Source organism: Glossina fuscipes, unplaced genomic scaffold, assembly GCF_014805625.2.
Source record: "Glossina fuscipes isolate IAEA_lab_2018 unplaced genomic scaffold, Yale_Gfus_2 1, whole genome shotgun sequence".
Classification (NCBI taxonomy): Eukaryota; Metazoa; Arthropoda; class Insecta; order Diptera; family Glossinidae; genus Glossina; species Glossina fuscipes.
Genome location: NW_023998415.1, coordinates 6,340,194 through 6,359,425, shown reverse-complemented (window position 1 = coordinate 6,359,425; position 19,232 = coordinate 6,340,194). Strand labels below are relative to the sequence as shown.

Here is a 19,232-nt window from a genome sequence, read left to right as displayed (position 1 = left end):
TCGGGCTCACGTTTTCCAACAATTATCGTTGGAAAGCACACTGTCTTCGGTTGAAAAATTCTATTTTAACAAGGTTGAATTTCATACAGAACGTTGCTTGGACAAGCCATGCGCATATTAACACTATTGCTTATCTTATCAAAATGCTTGTGTTAAGCAAGACTGACTATGTTTTGATAATTTATGGCAATAGCTGCACATCTAATATCAACATCCTTAAACCGGTCTATCACCAAGCCGTCAGAGCAAGTTTTTATGCTGTTCGGACGACGCCCATAAATAGTATTATAATTGAAACTGGTCTCCCAGCTTTAGAAAATAGACTGTATGAGTTAAAAGCTAAAATAGTCCCCAAGCTTCTTAGTTCAAACAAATCTATTCTCGGTGATGACGTGAGAAAGATTACTATTGCGAAGAAAATTCCAAAGTCACCATCCGCAATTGACCATTGTTTGTACGTCGCAAAGGAATTGAATATTCCCTTAAAAATTATCTGCTCTTTTGGTGTTAAACCTCCATGGATTTTGAAAGACTGCTCTTTTGACTGCTCTCGCTGTCTATGCACAAAAAAGAAGATACTCCAAATTACATCTTCAGGAATCTAATAGCAGAAAAAACCCAAGTATTGGAGAATACTGGTTGGAGTCTTTTGTACACAGACGGCTCAAAATCTTTTAACCTGCCTCCTGCTTGTGCCGTGGTAGATGCTACAGGACAGGTTCTTCTCAATCACATATTTCACGCAAGTACTTCACCGTTCACCACCGAAGTCAAAGCTTATGTAAACTATTATCGAATTAATTAGACCAGTACATGGGAATATTTTGTGCTGACCATTGATTTTAAGCAGGAATGATAAAGTCGTAACGTCTCAGATATATACCTTAACTTATAAAGAGCCTATTGCCGTTAACGCTAGGTCTTCATGTCAGCCTGAAAGTAGGCAGCAAAGCATGAGTTTTAAATGTAGAAAAATTTATATATTATACTAAATGTCCAATAAAGCTAAGATAACTGGAGCGGTAGAAATATTTTAGCTTATAAGCAAATACATAAATATATTAGTTGACAAGTCAGTCATGTTCTTTTCCAGTGTCATCTCTCAAAAATGTTATGCCTAGGGTTATTAGCGGAATTAGTACATATGGACACGTAACAATATTATATTCGTCCGTAATTGAATCTTTTTTATCCCATCGCTGTTATCCTAAAAAAAAAAAAAATACTAAAATAAAAAGCTACAGTCTATAATATTGAAGGGGTGCGACTGACTTTTAGAATAAAAGTAGAAGCTTATGTCGTGTATGTGTTGTATTTTATGAGCAGCAAGCAAAAAGCGCGGAAAGCAAAGGGATTCGCAGGCGTATGGGTGTTGTAAGCGTGACCTTCTACCAAATTAGGTAATTTTCAAATTCTTTCGCGAATTTGCAGACGATGTTTATTTTCAAACAAAAAGTTTTGATGCACTATAATATTGCGTAGGCGTGATCGATTTTTGTGTAAATGCTATAGCATCAACCATAAAATGTCCGTTCACATTTTTATAGGTTTTCGAGCATTTTTTCCCCTTTTGGAAAACCGAGGTGTTCTTAGTTACAGATTATACATCGATATTTAACATCTGCAGCCTTAATCAGACGAGTTCCCTAGAGCCATTGGCAATTAATGTACTTGAATCGGACATCCCTCAGCCTTGCAAGGTAATCCTGCAGAAAAGTTTAGGCATAGTCCAAGCCCTCCCGTGTGGGCAAGGCGGAATCTATCACGCACCTATAATTATTTGATGTATTTGGGGATTACCACAGCCACCACAACTATTCACCGAAGGCTCGCACCCAGTAATTAGGCCTCACGTAAAGATTAACCTGCTCCCTTCAAAATGGGATTGAACATACCAGCTTCCATACAACTTTCCACATGGTATGTCAATGTGCAAGCATCCCTCGAAAAATCTTCGCAAGCACCAATCCATGATCTTTGTTGGCCCATTTTCAACATCAACTTGCATGCAAGAATTTGCAATGCTCCTACCAAATTTGAAGTCGACTGCTGCCTCTTTTGCGATAAGCACAATGTATATCACAGAGACTACGCAGGCGGACATGTTTAAATCGTTTTTAGAATTTGAATGTGACCAAGAATATATACTATTTATGCGGTCTCTGAAGCCTCCTTCTAGGTGTGGCAAACGCTTTAATCAAATTAGTATACTCTTTATCCTTTGGTGATGGGTATAACGATGTAGAGAAAAATTATTTCTTCTCGATTTTGCTTTATAATTTGCAAGGATAGTCCATTGACAACCGGAAAATTTATAAAAATTTTTTTCCCTGCAATTTTTCCGGAAATATGATCCATATGCCGTCATATATTTTCCTTATGAGCTTTCAGCTTATTTATGTATATGGTTCCAATGAGAATAATAAATAATAAATAAGTTAAATTTGGTAATCATTGTGTCTACGAAGGATTCCAGAAACCGTTGCGATTAAAACGAGTTAGGAAGTAAAAAAATGTGACCACTTTCATGAAAGTAGGAAATGAATTTTATCATTAACAATTCATAAGCATTCCGCCCACTTGGACGATATATTTATGCAATTGTGGGCGATTTCAATTTACTCGGTCAATTACCAAAATTTCTTGTCGCCATGGCGCCCTGAAGAAAACCACCTAAAATAACGCTTATAATAAATGCGTAGAGTAACATCCGAAGTGTAATATAAAATACAAGAAACGCAAATTCAGTCTGCAAAAAACAAGTAAAAACATTATAGTCGGACAAGACCGATCTTTGAATGCCCTACACCGCAGTGTCTAACACAATTCTGGTTTTTGTATGAAATTACTATTATGGGTCAATTTTCATCACTACAAATGAAAAGTTAGAGTTTATCAGTTTTTGTGAAAATCCTTACTATGGTAGAATGCACAAAATAGGCCGAGATGTTCCAAATTTGATACAGTTAATTTTCTTATATTAAATTGCTAATTATAATATAATTTTCGTCACGAAGCATTGAAAATTATACCTCTTTGTCATATGAACTCCTGTTTTCGTTATGTGACGGGATTCAAAAATAGCCCCAGCCGTCCCAAAGTTCGCATAGACATTTAGAATTCCCAAATACTACTACATAGCTACTTTTGCGGTGAAATTTTGAAAATTTGCAATTTTTTTTCCATATAACGACTTTTCAGAATAGCTCGACTTATATGGGGAGTGGTTGAAAAAGTGGAGCGATCCGAATAAAACACGTCACTTTACCGAATTTCATCAAAATATTACAAAAATTGCGACCTGTAGCTTGAACACAAATCTAAATGGACAGATATCAGACAGATAGGCTTAGACCAATTCAGACTACGATTCCGGATCAATTGGTATAACAAAAGGTGGATCTATTTTAAGCCCTTCTACGTGTTACATGCGCCCGCACTAACTCAATATACGCTGTACCAGAAGTGGTGTAGGGTATAAATATCCGGAAATATTTATTAATTGTGCGGGGGTGCGATGAAAAAAACTCCATAATTTAATTGGAATTCAGCCGTAAGTGCTGCTTGGTCGTGAATGCTCTTAAGTAGACATCATTGGGAATCAATTCAGTCCGCCACTGAAGTGATCAAATGCTGAAAACATCCAAACGCGAAATGGCGAAATTAACTTTGCTATTCGTATTAGTGAGGAGTGCAAACATGCATGTTTATGGCGATTCCGATGCCCGATGGTTTTGTGCGCTACAAATATTTGACAAAATCTGATGCTTATGTGTTGCGGTGAATATGAGAAGCAACAAAATTCATGTATGTATTATATAATAATTGAGAGTTATTCTTCAATGAGATGAACGCTTGATCTTTCTTCTTGAGTAAATGGAAAATTTTATTTTCCGTCTTTCATCCAGACTTAATGATGCTTAATATTTTTCTTCGGTTCTTTTTTTTTTGTTTTTGTTTTTTTTTTATGTTTTGTTTTTTGTTTGTTTTTTTTTTCATTTTCGTATTTTCTCTTTGACAAAACGTATTCGTGTATATAAGTGTGTTGTATATTTTATAATTATAATAATTATATTTTATATATGTAGTTGTGTGTGTGTGTGTGTAAATATAACATTTTTTTAAATAAATTACAGTTATAAGTAAACACTAGTAAAAAACATTAATTTTCGCTTTCATAAAAACTAAACAAAAAAAAGTTATTTGAATGGTTTTCTTTTAGAAAAATAGAAGGGAACAAATTATTAATTGGGTTTCTTGTTAAATTTCACTCTGCATATGCTGATTGATGGTTTTTTATTGTTGCCGGCATGTACTTTAACACGACTTGTATATGATAAATTTTTCAAACATCTAATGATTTATAAATTTACTGCAAATATTGCTTATTTTTTTGCATTTATGCATTTGAGATATAATTCGGTGTGTGCGCGTTTGAGATTTTTAAATGCTCTCACACACACAAAAAGTACATACATAAAAGGTCAGTTAAATATACATATATAATTCTTTATTAATTCCCTAATATTTTATTATTTTTTTTTTTTTTTTTTTTTTTTTATATTTAATTTGGTTCATCTCTCTCGTGGTATAGTGTACGTGTATGTGAATGAAATTTTATATAAAAAAAGAGAGAAAAAAAAAAGAAAACAGCGCAAAGAGAAAAAGAAAAATTCGCACGCAAACAATTATGATTCGATTATTTCGTTTTGTCAATGACATAATGAAAAATACAGATGAATATATTAATAAAGGAATAGATAGATGGCTTGTTATTATACACATACACGTATATTAATTTCAATTATTTTGTAACAAAATACTTCAAAGTTTGCTGAATCGCTTCGATTCTCTTTTTTTTTTTTTTATCGTCAATGATTACAACACAGCGAAGATAAAATAGGGGTAGATCTAGAGGCGTAGAAAAAGAAATTTAATTATAAATTAGCTGTTAAGCTAATTGCTTCATTTTTGTTCTTTATAAAAAAAAAATTAAAAAATAAAAAAAAAGAATGAATAACTTATGAAAATGATCGCGTTGGTGATGATAGAAATAACAACGTTCTAAAGATGCGCCAGGTGCAAAATGTAGTTTAATAAATGCTAAAGAGCTTGTGTATGTTTTGTTTTTGTTTTTTTTTTTTTTTCCTTTCTTTCTAGCTTTCTCCACAAGAAGTATTCTTATTCTTGCTGTATGAAGAGCTATATGAACGTATGCAATTTACGCGGCAATAATCTCCACATAATTTGCGGGATATAGGCCGACACGACCATTCATTCGGCCCTTGCACCAGCCTTGTTCATCTTCATCCTCCAATTTTTCAAAAACATCACCTGAAATTATATTAAATTATTTAATGTACGCCAAGTTCATTGGCAATTATTCATCATTGCACACTGAATTGATGAAATACTTTTTTACACCCACCGGCTGAGAACGTTAACACTATATTTGTAGGATGCTTATTTCATTTCATACAATAATTCTCTATAATTTTACATAATAAAAATCATTGTGTGTTGTGTCTACCTTGCGCCATAAACGCCTTTTTTTGATGCAAGATTTTTAGTTCCATTACAATGAAAACAGTCATCTATACTTTTTTTAGTTAATCAATTGGCCTTGATTTGCCTATAAATGCACTTACTATAACTTAGAATCTATTTACAACAGACACTGATCGAAAATTAGATTTAAATATTTCCTAAGGACCTTAGTTAAACATAATTTTGTAGTTTTTTTTTAATAATTTGTTGTACAAAAACAGAAACTGATAACAAAAACGTTCAATTGTAGCCACAAATCCACATTTTGCATTTATCAATTCACTGTAGCATGTGTAAAGAGATATATTTAAACTATAGATACCTTGCTTGAATGATAGTTCGTCACTTTCGGCACCGTCGTAGTCGTACAAAGCTTTGACGGGAACACCGGGTTCTCCATTGTCCACCAGAACATTATCAGCCTCATCCCATTCCTCTTCCTCTTCGAAAGGATCTCCTGACGAACCCTTTCCAGTACCATTGCTGAGAGTATGCAACAAAATTTATACCATTGCAATCATTTGAAATTAAACTGGACAAAGTATTAAGTAAAAGTAAATCGAAACAGCGAAATCGAAAGGATACTACTACCCGAAGGGTTACGTCGAATCTCTCAATTATTATTTAATAATAAAATTTTAAAATACGAGTGCTAAACAGCACTATACATATAAACTTGAACTACTCATCTACTTAATCGTTATTTAATTACTATACAACAACTGTTTGCAGGGCCTTCTATGAATTCATTATCATCACAGCCGCTGTTCATGTTGCCAGTATTCAAAGTAATAATAAAAGAAAAATTATTGAGCAAAAATTTTGCTTTAAAATTTGTTGAAAATGATCACCGACCAGTGTAAGGATACGTTCGGGACTATAAGTTGCTTCAACATTTACTCAAAAAACTGAAGCCATTAGTTCGGGACAATCACTATTTAAATTTGGCAGGTGTTACTTAGAATATTGAATGATTTTTCAAATCGATTTTCGAAATTTTGATCAATATATGAGATATGGGACTTGGGACAGCCAAGAATAACTAACCTAAAAATAAACTAATGTCATCATATCATGCGTGACGTTCTTTGTTTTGGAAAATAAAATTATTACTTTATAAAAGAAAATGAAAGTCGTCAAAGAAACTGGAAGTTACCTTTAGCCTATGACACCTATAAAAAGCACTGTGATTAAAGTCGTTAATGATTGGCATAACTGTATTGATTTAAATGAAGCTCGTTTTTAAAGATACTCTCCTATTGGAGTGCATAAGTAATAATATACTCAAAACATATGCAGATACAATGGATATAATAACTAAAAGAAGGCCAAGTCTTCTTTTGTGGATAGAATTGAGATTGTAATGATATTTTTAATAGATACATCGGTGTACGTAAACACTTTGATGCGAACATTTGAGCACTTTCATATGTCTTATAAAATCATATATGCATATTAGACTTTTTCTATACTTACGCTACAGCTGAATTGCGTTGATTTGTTGTTGCATTTGATTTAGCCGTCGTTGTGGTTGGCGAGGTAGCTGATGCATCCTGTTTGTTTGCTGATTTCATAGTTGAAGTATTATTAGATTTTTTCAAACTCATTGTAGCCGAATATTCCTGGAATTTTATATATTATAAGAAATAGAGGAGAAAGTATTATTAATTATAATTTTAAATTACGTGTGTATACATACATGTAAATCCTCATTAACCGGCCGCTGATTAATTAATGTTATCGGAGCTGCAGGCAAAGCTTCTTTCGATTTGTTACCCTTGGCTATTTCGCGGAATTCTTCAGTGTATTCCTAAATATATACTGTTACTTTGGCGTTCGTTTCACATTTTTAAATATACATACAACAAAAGCTGGCCAATTCATAGCCATATTGACGCCATGATTGTTGGACCACCATTTCAAATCTTTTTGATGATCAGCATTATTGATGGTATGACAAAATTCTTCATAAATTTGCGGTAAGCTGTAAGGATGTAAGAAGCCTTTTAACATTTTCCATTTCAATGGAATGAAATGAAAAGGGAAACTATTATTATATTATTTACCTCTCCACCTTTGTTAAATCCAAGCAGGCGTGTAAATTGAATAGCACTTCTTTGAAGAATAATAAACGCGTTTTTTCCATAGTTTGGCACTTTTCAAATACCGATGTCATATCTTCTATATACACGGAATTGTATTTGGTTATTTCAGCAATGGCCTGCTCATATTTCTCACGGCACTTTTGCACGTGATCCTTGGTTTTTTGTACACGATCGTGCATTTTTTTAACCTTAAGAAAACGGAAAATTGAAAGAATCGAAAGAAAATATAGAAATTTATATAAAAATTATTGTTCCTTGTTATTTACTTGATCGGGTGATAATGAAGTATCGGCGTTGGCGTTACGTTCTTGATTGGTGGCACTTTTTTCAGTTTTGCAGGCAGCATGGTATTCAGCCTTGGCCTTTTCCACTTTGGCCAATAGTTTTGCCCAAGGTTTTTGAGCTTTCTTAAACAAATCTTCCATATCTTTTCTTTCCTTATTTTGCATTAATGTATGATGATAATTGTCCTTTTGCCAGGCTTTAATTTGAGAACTAACATCACTGCATAAATTCTCTTTGATTTTCATATGAACATCCGATATACGTTCAGATTCGGTAAGTATACCTTTCCAAGCTGCCTCTGTCGTGCCATATTCGGGTCCTCAAAAGTAAAAATGAAGGCAAAGGTAAATAACCATCATAATCATCTTATCGTTTAACGTTACTTTTGATGCAGTTTCTTTCTATACTTGTGCCTAAACTTGAGTTAAGGGGAGAATTAGGAGAGGGTTTATTTTTCTAGTTTCTTTCTTGTTTTACTTAGCACTTGTATAGGTGCCATCGATTATTGAAACCTTTTCATGTGCATGAATGCATAAATACGTAAGTAATTATGTGCAGATTTATAGGTAAACAAACGGGGAAACATTTTTGTTATTGTTCCTTTACACATTCATCGATGTGTCAACAGGAATATACAAATGTATATGTATATGTATATTATAATATATATATATATATATATATATATATATACACATTAATGTATGGTTGCAATTTGGCGAGTTTATTATGTAGCGTCAAAGAAAAATCAGTGTAGAACAATGATTACGAATAAATGCTAAGATATCATTGTTTACACAGTGTATGATGTACGTACATATAAATATATCTATGCATATAGTTTATTGTTACCTTGCAAGGTATTATTATTATTATTAATGTGTAGTATTGTTGTGTAGATGCATTATTTGTTATTATGTATTCACATATTTAGCCCAGGCAGCTAACTACTGACTGTTTACCTATATTTGTCTTTCTGTATTCAGTCAGTTAAAATGACGCAACATCAATGATGCGTATTAAATATTTTTAAAATGATTTATTTGCAAATAAATATAAAATGATGATATCGATTTAATGATGAAGAACCATGAATTTAACCTAACATTTTGGATTCAAATATATATGAATACGTTTTTCTTCTCGTTTTCGTTTTTTTTCTTCTTTCTTTTTTTTTTGCTTTTACTGGGAAAATGTGGCCATTAGCTTAAGCTATAAAGTAGAAAACGTGTCTCCACAAATTTGGTTACAAAAACTAGACCTCAAATTAAAGAAACTCTGTATTTATATCGAAAAACAGGTATCAGCTTTAATTGAATAAACGCAAAATAAATAAATGCAACAATTTTTTTTTTTTTTTTAAATCCATTGAAGAGAACTAGTTGGAGGGAAGTTGAGTAGTCTAACGAAAGTGTTATCCAAGGCAAATATGTAGAAAGAAACATAGTTGTGATCAAAGACTAGAGAAAATGTTACCTTTTTCAATGAGTTCACCCCACTTTTTTGACCAGCCTCTTAAGTTTTTCGCATAAGATTTCTCAATATCTGCTCTTTCTTGTATTAATTGCTGAAGATCGTTGCAGAGCCTGCAAAAAATGGGAAAGTAGAAAAAAAAACGTTAATATTGATTATAACTTATTATACGATATGCGGTTAACTTACTTGTAACCATCTTCTATACGTTTGGTGGTACGTTTATAATTACCAGGCTCCCAAAATGAGTCGCTACCAGCCTCTAATAAATGATCATCGCTATGGTGCGACATTTCTATAAAATGCATAAACACGCACGTTTTATTATAATTATTTTAGAATTTTTATTTGATTTGCTTAAAGAAAAATGTGTGTTACTTCAACCGTTATCAAAACGTTTATAAAGTGGTATTTCAATTACTTCCACAACAACAATACTTAAACGCCACCCCCAAACCTCCACCCTCGGCCAAACACCCATATTCAATCATTTTTCACAATTAACACTTAATTCTTCTATCTTGTCTTTTCTTCCACTCTGCATCGCTCTCTTTCTGTTTGTCTCTTCCAATCTCTCACCATTTTTTATAAAACATTACATTTATTAATCCTTTTTGTTTTTGCAAATATTAAATTGAGGAAAAAAAAAACGAGTTTGTATTTTTAATTTCGCTCCGATTTTCCTTTAACGACAAATCTTAGCTTACATAAGAATACGTTTTTTTTTTTGAAAAAACCAGAACACAACCAGCACAGCTATTATTATTTATGATCACTTAAAATAGCAAAAATGTTCATATAATTGCTAAGTCGGTAGACAGTAGCGCGCGGACAATTGGCCAATCAGACATATGATAATGGTCGGCTTCCAGTTAGCCGCCAATTAATACACAATAACAATTGATTGCATTCTTGTTGTCACTATTCACATTTTCCGCGTAGGAACACATTCCTCTATTATTTCTATCTCAAAAGATTTTTCATTAAATAAAATAAATTAAGTTCTCTTTGATGGTAAGTAAAAGCATACCGTAAGATGCACGAAAATAAAAAAAAAAATAATAAACTCCGCTACGCCCAAAAGCCTGCAGCCAAGCAGTCGTCCAAGCAATTAAGATACAAAATGCAAATGTGAAAAATTCCAAAAATTTACACAATTTTTTCTCTTTTTTGACTCTATAAATAAGAAAAAGTCAAACGGTAATGAATGTCAATGAGAAAACAGAGTTGATTTGTATAAAAAACATACATATATATTGCGTATATGTAAATATGTCCATATATATATAAGCATATGTATTGTATATATAAATATATATATATATATATATGTATTTATTTTATATTTCTACATACACTTTTCTAATTAACCGATCTAGTTATCAAGTCAGTTATGTATTAAAACGATTTTTATCTAATCTTTTTATTTTATGATTAAAGAAAAGAATTTTTTTTTTTATCTTAATGCGAATAGGAATTTGCTATTGTTTTTACCTCTTTTTTTTTTTTAGACTACACAACAGTATATATACTTGTTTTTGATTAAGTTTGTTTATTTCTTTTTTCAAGCAATTGCTGTTCAACGTCTGTATTTTGATTAGTCTTTTTTTATATTTTTGTTTGATTTTGTTAATTCAGTTTATTTATTAGAAGAGAAATTGTGTACTTCTCGAGCTAAAATAATAGCAAACGCGTGAATACTTATTGAAAGTTGCCAAAGCGCAATTTTGCAATTTTAAATAGGAATAGGCATAAAAAGACTAAGAGCTTTTAGTCGCTTGACATTCATTAAGATACTTGTGCGGTTTAGATTTTAATGCATTCATTTAGACTTGTTTTCTAATTATCCCTCGGAGTTTTTAAAATAAATCGTCTACAAGTACAAACACTCATTAGAGTTTTTATTAATTTCATTATTTGGGAGATGGCAAAATTTTCTTTTACTTTTCTATTAATTAAATCGTTTTTTTTTTTGGCAAGTTTATTAATGATATGTTCATTTGTTCATTTAGTAGAGTTGTATCATGTTTGAAATGAAATGAAAACAGAACACAAAAAACAAATGAAGAATTTGTATTGGGACTATTTACCAATTCCTTTGCTTTATATTAACAAATATTAATACATTTTCGGATGTACTTTTAAATTTTGGTCCATTCCGTTGCACCGCTGTTTGGTTTGTGTATAAAATCCCTCCTTTATGAATGAAAAATCATAGTAGTTAGTAGATAATCCCGTTTTGCTTTTAAGCTGCAGATCAGCTGCAAAACAAATCGGAAAATGGCGAAAAATGATACAAGTAATAGGAAATTGTCTTTTATATTTTAATTGCGTATTAAAACAAGTATTTTACTTTATTTCATGAATTTCGTTTCACCAAATGATTAAAATAGCTTAACACATACATTAAGCCATGAAACCCTGTCTATGGTAATCTCTGTTTTTCCCATGGATGCTTTCACCTTGAATACGTCAACAGGTACGTGTATAAGAATCTGTAACAAGCTACAGGAGGGAATTTATTATTCTGAAGTTAATTTACTAAGGTTTCGATAACGCCAATGCTAAAAGCGAACAAACTCTCTATTACTTTGTGATATCCGAGAAATATCTAGATAGCAACTTTAATTATTAGAAAAATCTGTTAAGGTTAGAAGAAGCCATGATCTCCCGTCAAAAATATTCTGTCAAATCGGAATTTCAATAAATTCTACACGAAGACAAGTTTAGCCAATGTCGATTGTCTGCTAGTCAACAAGAATCCCTACGCATAACAATAATGCTTTGATTTGTTGTAATCTAAAATCTTTAAAAAATGTTGCGGATTTACCCAGGTCAGCTAGATAAGTTTCGCGAGTTCTCCGCATACCTATGTATTCGTGTATATAGTCACGTTTGCCTATAAGTAAAATGAAAAATTTGGCTTTGAAATCTTTTTCGCATATATACTATCAATTAATCTGCCTAGCATCGTGAGTCTTTTTACCCAGACGGATTTTTCGTCAAACTAGTTAAAAATGCGCACAAATTTAAATTGACTTTGCTATTGCGGTCTTAAGAGGACGATAGATTTTTTGAAAAAGTCCCTATTATAGAAAATAATTTTGGACAAATATGAGAAAATGGCTAAACCATAGTCATTCTTGCAAGGCAACTATGACTTAGCGATTTCTCGCGGTATAGCTGGCGCAATTTTGAGCCTAATAAAAAAAAAATGGATTAATTTAACTTACATATTTATAGCGATAGCGTTATGATTTTAGAAATATTGATTTTTGGGTGCTTAAGTTTAATTTTTAGCAAAAAAAAACTCTCGCTTACTAATAAAAAATGCTTAAAAAAATTAATATAGCTTAAAAAAATAGCATTCTCTTCGGAATGCTATTTTAAAGATATCGTAAAATCTTCGAATGAAAAGATGACTCGTTAGTTTTACATTATCCGTTATTCTGAAAAACCTTGTTTCGCGGAAAATGCATTTAAAATTTTATTAACTTTACTAAAAGTTGGTTAGACGGCCCGAATGATATCAATAAAACATTGGAAATTCAAAAATTTATATATATGTCGTGGGTCATTGCGAAGATGAAATACTGTCCGGATTCCTGGCCTTATGTGCAAACGACAATAGGCAATTTTGACAATTTGACAGCCTCGCAAAAATTTACATTATGTCATGAATTATCATCACAGTCTCCTGGAAGTCAATTTCATATCACTGATACCCAGTTAATCGAATGTTGTAATAAAGCGGAAGTTACGATGCAGAAAGTAACCAACGTAGCTCCAGAAGGAGCTCATGATGACAACAAAAAGAAAACAATTGTAGATAAAATATTTGAGGACTTTTCTACAACGCCTTTTAGCAGTACTACAACATCGCCTGCGAGTAAATTAAGGAATTTGGAGCGGTCCCCTTTGTTTATATTACGGGAGAAGCCGAAACGTAATTATAGCCGTGAATTTAGAGGAAAGGCAAAATCAAATTTGGAGGAAAAATCCAAGGCCGCTATTGATGATAATTCCTCTTCAGAAAGTAAGTTGCTCTTTATAGGCTTTTTTTAACAACCCTAACTTTGTACATTCATTTTAGGAGAAGCTTCAGATCGTGGTTATATCGAGAAAGAGGACACGTACAACGTAAATGAAAATAATTTGTGTTTAAAATTTGTGAAGAGACAATATTTAAACTAATCCAAAATTTTTTAGCTCTAGTACCATTTAATCAGTGTAAAACTGGTTAAGTGAAAATTGGGATGAAGATGACGATGACTCATTTGCCTCCATAATCTTAGATCAAAACGAGAAGATCAATAACTCTCCCAATGGAAATAAGCAGAAAATCCAAGGTATGTATTGATATTCCTCACACTTTTTTGATGCTAATTTTTTCATTTTTTTTTTATTTCTGCAGGTTTTGAAACAGCGAATGGTAAAAAATCTCCGTATCGGAAGAGAGGAAAATATCCATACAAAATATTCTAAGAGAATTTCAAGATGATTTGCAGGAAACGGATTATGAAACTGAATTAAAAGATATAAAAGCTCGGATATCGAACAAAAGTATGGAATCCAAGTTTAGAACAACCGCAACCAGAAAAAGACTAATGGCTCTTAATGATGAATACAACCAAACTGGGCATTCGACTTTAAATGTCCCATAATTTCGTAAAAAGCACTTGTTATTACATCCAAAATTTAATCTTAAATAAAAATATAACCATCGTCTAGTTGGAGCTTATAGCAGCAAAGACTTTTTCAACTGATTTGATTTGTCATTGGGAAAATCAAACTTCTTTCCTGTTGCTGTATATTAATTTATATAATTTATATTTAAATATAAATAAAATAAATGGCTTTATTTATATAATAGCTTTATTATACATTTAAAATACTTTATTAATATATATGAAAATATATATAAAAGAAATTGTTATTCTTTTTAATGGTTTCCTGATTGTTTCCGATTCTTTTTTCCTTAACTTGGTCGCTTTTTATCTCGTCTAGATGTTTTGGAAAATACGCGAACTAAACTTATTTATTATTTACTTTTACTTATTTAAGTTTATAAGTTAGCCTAAAAGTAGACCGCCATTATTTTTTTTTTATTTTCAAATTAAGCAAAACAGTAGCTAAATTTTCTTTATAGAAAGAAGAATACTATTGCTAATTTGTAAGGCCGTCGGCAGAAGTCCCCCAATTCCCGTTTTCTTATTTTCCCATACCAGACGTTGGATAGCTTGAAAAGCTTCCTTGGGCACATTTTAGTTAAATAATAAACCGTATCCCAGACAGTCACCTGCGTTTGATCGATTTGATTTATGGTGAGTTTCCCTTAAATAATCTGTTCCCCGCAAACTACAAAAAAATAGATATTTTCTAAGTTTTCTACAAATTAAATATTTACACCCTCTGTTGGTATCAAAGCGCATATTTTTCAAAAAACTTGGGAACGTGTCAAATGCAACCATGTAGATAACATATGACATTAGGAGAATTGTAAGAGAACAAAAAAAAAAAAGAATGAGTTCAAAGGGTGTCAAAGAACTAAAGATTATTTTTTTTGCACGTTTCGTATTTAACAAAAATATGTGCATTATTCTATCAAATAGCACATACTTTTTTTTTATTTTTAATAAACAAACTTACACACATAATGTTAGAAAATTGATTTTCATAGAAAAATTAATTTAATTGTAATTACTTTTTGGCAATTTTCATTTTAATATAGACCATTTCAACTGCTCGCGGGCTGATTGCAAGACCTAAAAAGAAAATTTGAAAGATTTTCTTTGAAAATGTCCTTTATAGCGTAGAATTTATTTGAGATTTAATTACACAACGAATACAACTCTTCACTTGTTAAAAACCAGAAGTAACTTAAAATACAAGAGCAATTCATTTAATTTTGTTTCTACCTGATAAAATAAATAAATATGTTCATGATATTCAATTTAAATAATATCGTATGCAGTCTTGACAAGAATATAACACAAAAATTAACGAAAAATAGACTACCAAAAGAGCCCATTTAATGCATTAGTTACCTGGGCCACAGTCTGTTCGGCAATGGGAATGTCATCGTTGCGCAAGTCAACACGTTTTACCACGGAAGATGGATCCGCATCAAGAATAATGCTATATGATGGAAATCGGATGTATATTAAATTTTTGATTTTTTTTTTAACACATACCCGCCGTCACATATCTCATCGAACGCTAGCATTATTATTTCTAAATTGTCCAATACTAGGCGTTTTTCTACATTTTTTTTTAATATCAAGCTAATTGAATCGTATAAGCAATTCAATACGGACAATAAGATTAATTCGTTCTCATAGGCATTGCCCATCACATAAAAGAACAAATCCACATTACTTTTATATACGCAAGTCAGGCCATCTAGCATAATGATTTCCGTATTGGAGCGGTGTGTTTTATTGAAGAGATTCTTCTCAAACGCCTTCTGCTCCTTAACAGTGGACAAAATATTTTTGTCATAGTATTTGGCCAAGATACGATTGCCATCGTTATCCATTATGCACATGCCTTTAATAATATCCTATAAAGTACACAGAGATGGAGAGCTTTTAAAAATTGTCCCTTTTTTATTTCAATATCACCAACCATCATAAAGCCATCCATATTAAAATTTCCGGCTTTTTTCTTTTTGTTAAATTTCAATATTTCTTTTTATTCTTTTTTTTTCAATATTTTATACGGGCTTAACACGTCAACTGAGTTATTTGTGTTTAACAGCTGACTTTGGAGATGATTAAAATATTTTTCACTGCAGATGAAGTTTTGAGTTTACGTAGTCGTTTTATTAAAATGTTATCGATAAGTATTAAAAAGATTTAAAAGTTAAGTTTTGGAAATTTATTAAGAACTTTATGTCACATTTATATTGGGATTGAGGATGTTTCTTACCGCCTTCGTTAAAACGAAGAAAAAAACAAAAACGACGCTTGCTTTATATAAGAAAATATTAAATTTTTTAGATGATAAATTCATGATATCAGTAATCGAAAGAAAGAAATTAATTCTTAGATTTTGTTTACATGCATAAATAAATTAAGTTAAACTTTTACGCTTTGCTAAGAATATTTTCCTAATCGTGAAAGTTCTACGTTGCGTAATACTATTTTGAGCAGCTACTAATGATAAACCAAGGTGCCGTTAGCTATTTAGTAAAAATACCCCTCCAAAACTGTCTATAATGTACCGTAGCGTCTTCACTCACTACCTAATATAGTTCAGCTAGCTAGCTATAGCTAGTTCAGGACAAAGTAATTATTACTGTTTTTTTTTTCGGTTGCACTCGTACAGATGCAATTGTATATCGAGTTTAAAATGTTTATAGAATTCTATAGAGGATAAATTAAATTTCACATTAAATTGGTGTCTGTGAAAGAAAGGAGAAAAAAAAACGAAAATGTGTTACCACAAAGCAAGAAAAGTAAGTGGGAAAGAGTGCGGTAATACACAAAATAAACTTTTTAGAGTGTTTGGATGCAAATGTAGTACATGATCTTAGCGTCAATTGTTACACTAAATATTTAAAATTATTTTATTTATTATATGGACATTAAGCTGTGTACATTAATAAATTTTATAAAACTCTGTTTTTAATTCGTTGTAAATAGATTTCTTTCGTTATATTGTTATGAGGTGAACACAATGCTTGCGTTACGTTGCTTAAGTAAAATCATATGGCAAGTGTTTATCTGCAAAGTGAATAAGGCCAAAATTTGACTTTCTCGTATAGAAATAGATAGCAGTAGACTTAAGTCTAATTAATACTGTTTTTTTTTTTAATTTAACTGACTTTTACTTTAAGATCATCTAGTGTTTGAAACATGAACCATATGATTGATGTTTCGTTTTCACAAATACATCACTGTTTTTTTTTGTTAAAAATAACGCAAACAGAGATTTTAAAAGCTTATGTAAAATTTCATAGGTAACGCAACACAAGCTATACACTCAATCAATTTAATTTTTTTGTTACGAATCGTGATGAACCGTTGCAACATTGCCTAAATCTTTTAACTGTTATTTACTAATTTGTACAGAATTCTGAGCGATTAGCATATTTCATGCGAAAATATGCACGAATGTAACAGAAAAAGTTTACAAAAAAAAGGTCTCTATAGACTTGTTAAGATTTTCTTAACTTTTATATTTAAGTATACTTTATTTTTTTGTTCGGTGTACTAGAATATATTTTGCTTATTAGGCACTTTTTTTTTAATTGGTCAAGCAATGTATTTTTAGCAAATGCTTTTTTCTGCATACTTGCACTTTTATTCGCTGCATTGGCCTGATTGTTTAAAATCGTTAATTTCACAAAACTTTATATTTGCTTATTTTGCATTAGTTTGTTAATATTATAGTATATAAGTACCAGTTTGTGATAATAAAAAATCATCAATTTTTATCATCTATCGATTCCTTAGTAGTTAGCATTGGTTGATGTGCCTCGGCTACAAAAATGACTTAGGAATAAGTTAATTTTCCTAAAGATCCCATTGAGAATTAACAATGCTTAGATTCATGTTTCTATTCCATTCAATGATTGACTTTATTTTATCTTTCTTTTTAATAAAAACTTGTATTTGCCTGCTATTGCTCTTAACCTATATCTTTGAGGGCTTATATAAGATTATATGCAGTAGCACCAAGCCAAATTCGTACAGTGAAAATAATTTATTTATCTTAGTTTTTAGATCAAAAACGGAGTTACTATAAATTTTATTAGTTTATTTCATAAATAATTAAAAAAAAAAAACAAAAACAGCTAAACTTAAATTTTGAATTCCATTAACATATTTATAAAGCGAAAATATCAAATAGTACTCAGTTCAATTCCACAGCCAAATTGGAACACTATATCCAAATTGAATTCGTCCTAAATATTAATATATGGTATGTAGGCCTTTTTTTTCACCATTTTTGTTTATAATATTCGGCATACTTTGACCAAGTGTTTTGTAAAAATTTTGTTCAACTTGCTGCCATTCGTCTTGGAAAGGTTTCTTCAAATCGGTGCTATGCTGGAGAATTTTCCTATCGTGATTGCTCTACAAAAATTTCGATAGGGGTTATATCTGGACTCTTGGGTGGTGCGGGCAATTATATAAGAACCATGATCGTCCATTGCAAGCTTTATGCTTAGGGTCGTCGGCTTGGTAAAAATAAAAATTTTCAGCAAGACCAAGTTTTTGCTTGCTTTCAAAACATTAAGGTACACGTGCTGAGCTATAATGCAATACACCAGGTCCAGACTCAGAAAATGATCCGCACACCATTACAGACTCACCATCGTACTTTTCTGTCGGTTTCATAATTTTGGCAAGAAGCATTTCATTTGACCTTTTCCATCATTTGGGCCTGCCATCTGAACTAAACCGATTGAACTTGATTTTGTTGATGAAAACCATGTTCTTCCCACACTGGCAAATCTTTTCATTGCTGTCCCCGGGCTAAATATATTACCTAGAACTTATATATTTTCGCTGGGTGAGCCGAGTTTGACTTGCTACTACTGTGTGTATTTAATAAGAAATATTAAGAATGATCACCGAAAATTGTATACGATTATTGCTTCTTTTTTTTTTTAACTAAGATTGTCCTCCACAAGAAGTATTAAGAGCAGCAGAGGAAGAGAGTGTACGTTCCTGTGAATATGAGAATATGTAATATATATATACATATATACATATGGACATAAGTACGAACGAAAATCCGTAAAAGACGTGGCAAATGTAAGTTGGTTTTGGCTCAACGTTTATGTGAACTCTAAAAGTTTTACAAGTTTGG

The 19,232-nt window shown here is 31.5% G+C and overlaps 3 protein-coding genes across 6 annotated transcripts; 1 reads left to right on the top strand and 2 right to left on the bottom strand.

Annotated features, from left to right (window-relative positions):
• Positions 1 to 4,528: 4,528 nt before the first annotated feature.
• Positions 4,529 to 11,092, bottom strand: LOC119631268 (protein kinase C and casein kinase substrate in neurons protein 1). 3 transcript variants are annotated; one of them, XM_038023323.1, is made up of 10 exons: positions 10,905 to 11,092; positions 9,600 to 9,705; positions 9,414 to 9,523; positions 7,919 to 8,256; positions 7,614 to 7,840; positions 7,411 to 7,531; positions 7,247 to 7,357; positions 7,024 to 7,169; positions 5,870 to 6,030; positions 4,529 to 5,334 (listed from the first exon to the last, which is right to left on the bottom strand). In XM_038023323.1, the coding sequence occupies exons 2-10, from the start codon at positions 9,701 to 9,703 to the stop codon at positions 5,222 to 5,224; spliced, it is 1,431 nt and encodes a 476-aa protein (XP_037879251.1). In that variant the 5' UTR covers positions 9,704 to 9,705; positions 10,905 to 11,092; the 3' UTR covers positions 4,529 to 5,221. The 3 variants fall into 3 exon arrangements, with proteins under 3 accessions (XP_037879251.1, XP_037879250.1, XP_037879249.1); XM_038023322.1 differs by lacking the exon at positions 10,905 to 11,092 and adding an exon at positions 10,441 to 10,586; XM_038023321.1 differs by lacking the exon at positions 10,905 to 11,092 and having other exon boundaries at positions 9,600 to 9,783.
• A 428-nt stretch (positions 11,093 to 11,520) lies between these two features.
• Positions 11,521 to 16,190, bottom strand: LOC119631269 (coatomer subunit zeta-1). Its single transcript, XM_038023324.1, has 5 exons — positions 16,038 to 16,190; positions 15,605 to 15,972; positions 15,458 to 15,548; positions 15,115 to 15,175; positions 11,521 to 11,671 (listed from the first exon to the last, which is right to left on the bottom strand). Exons 1-4 carry the CDS (start codon positions 16,053 to 16,055, stop codon positions 15,128 to 15,130), a joined length of 525 nt encoding a protein of 174 aa, XP_037879252.1. The 5' UTR covers positions 16,056 to 16,190; the 3' UTR covers positions 11,521 to 11,671; positions 15,115 to 15,127.
• Positions 11,668 to 13,964, top strand: LOC119631270. Of its 2 annotated transcripts, XM_038023326.1 has the most exons (6): positions 11,668 to 11,709; positions 11,804 to 11,889; positions 13,104 to 13,446; positions 13,504 to 13,550; positions 13,620 to 13,759; positions 13,825 to 13,964. In XM_038023326.1, the coding sequence occupies exons 3-5, from the start codon at positions 13,173 to 13,175 to the stop codon at positions 13,623 to 13,625; spliced, it is 327 nt and encodes a 108-aa protein (XP_037879254.1). In that variant the 5' UTR covers positions 11,668 to 11,709; positions 11,804 to 11,889; positions 13,104 to 13,172; the 3' UTR covers positions 13,626 to 13,759; positions 13,825 to 13,964. The 2 variants fall into 2 exon arrangements, with proteins under 2 accessions (XP_037879254.1, XP_037879253.1); XM_038023325.1 differs by lacking the exons at positions 11,668 to 11,709; positions 11,804 to 11,889 and having other exon boundaries at positions 12,893 to 13,446.
• Positions 16,191 to 19,232: the final 3,042 nt, after the last annotated feature.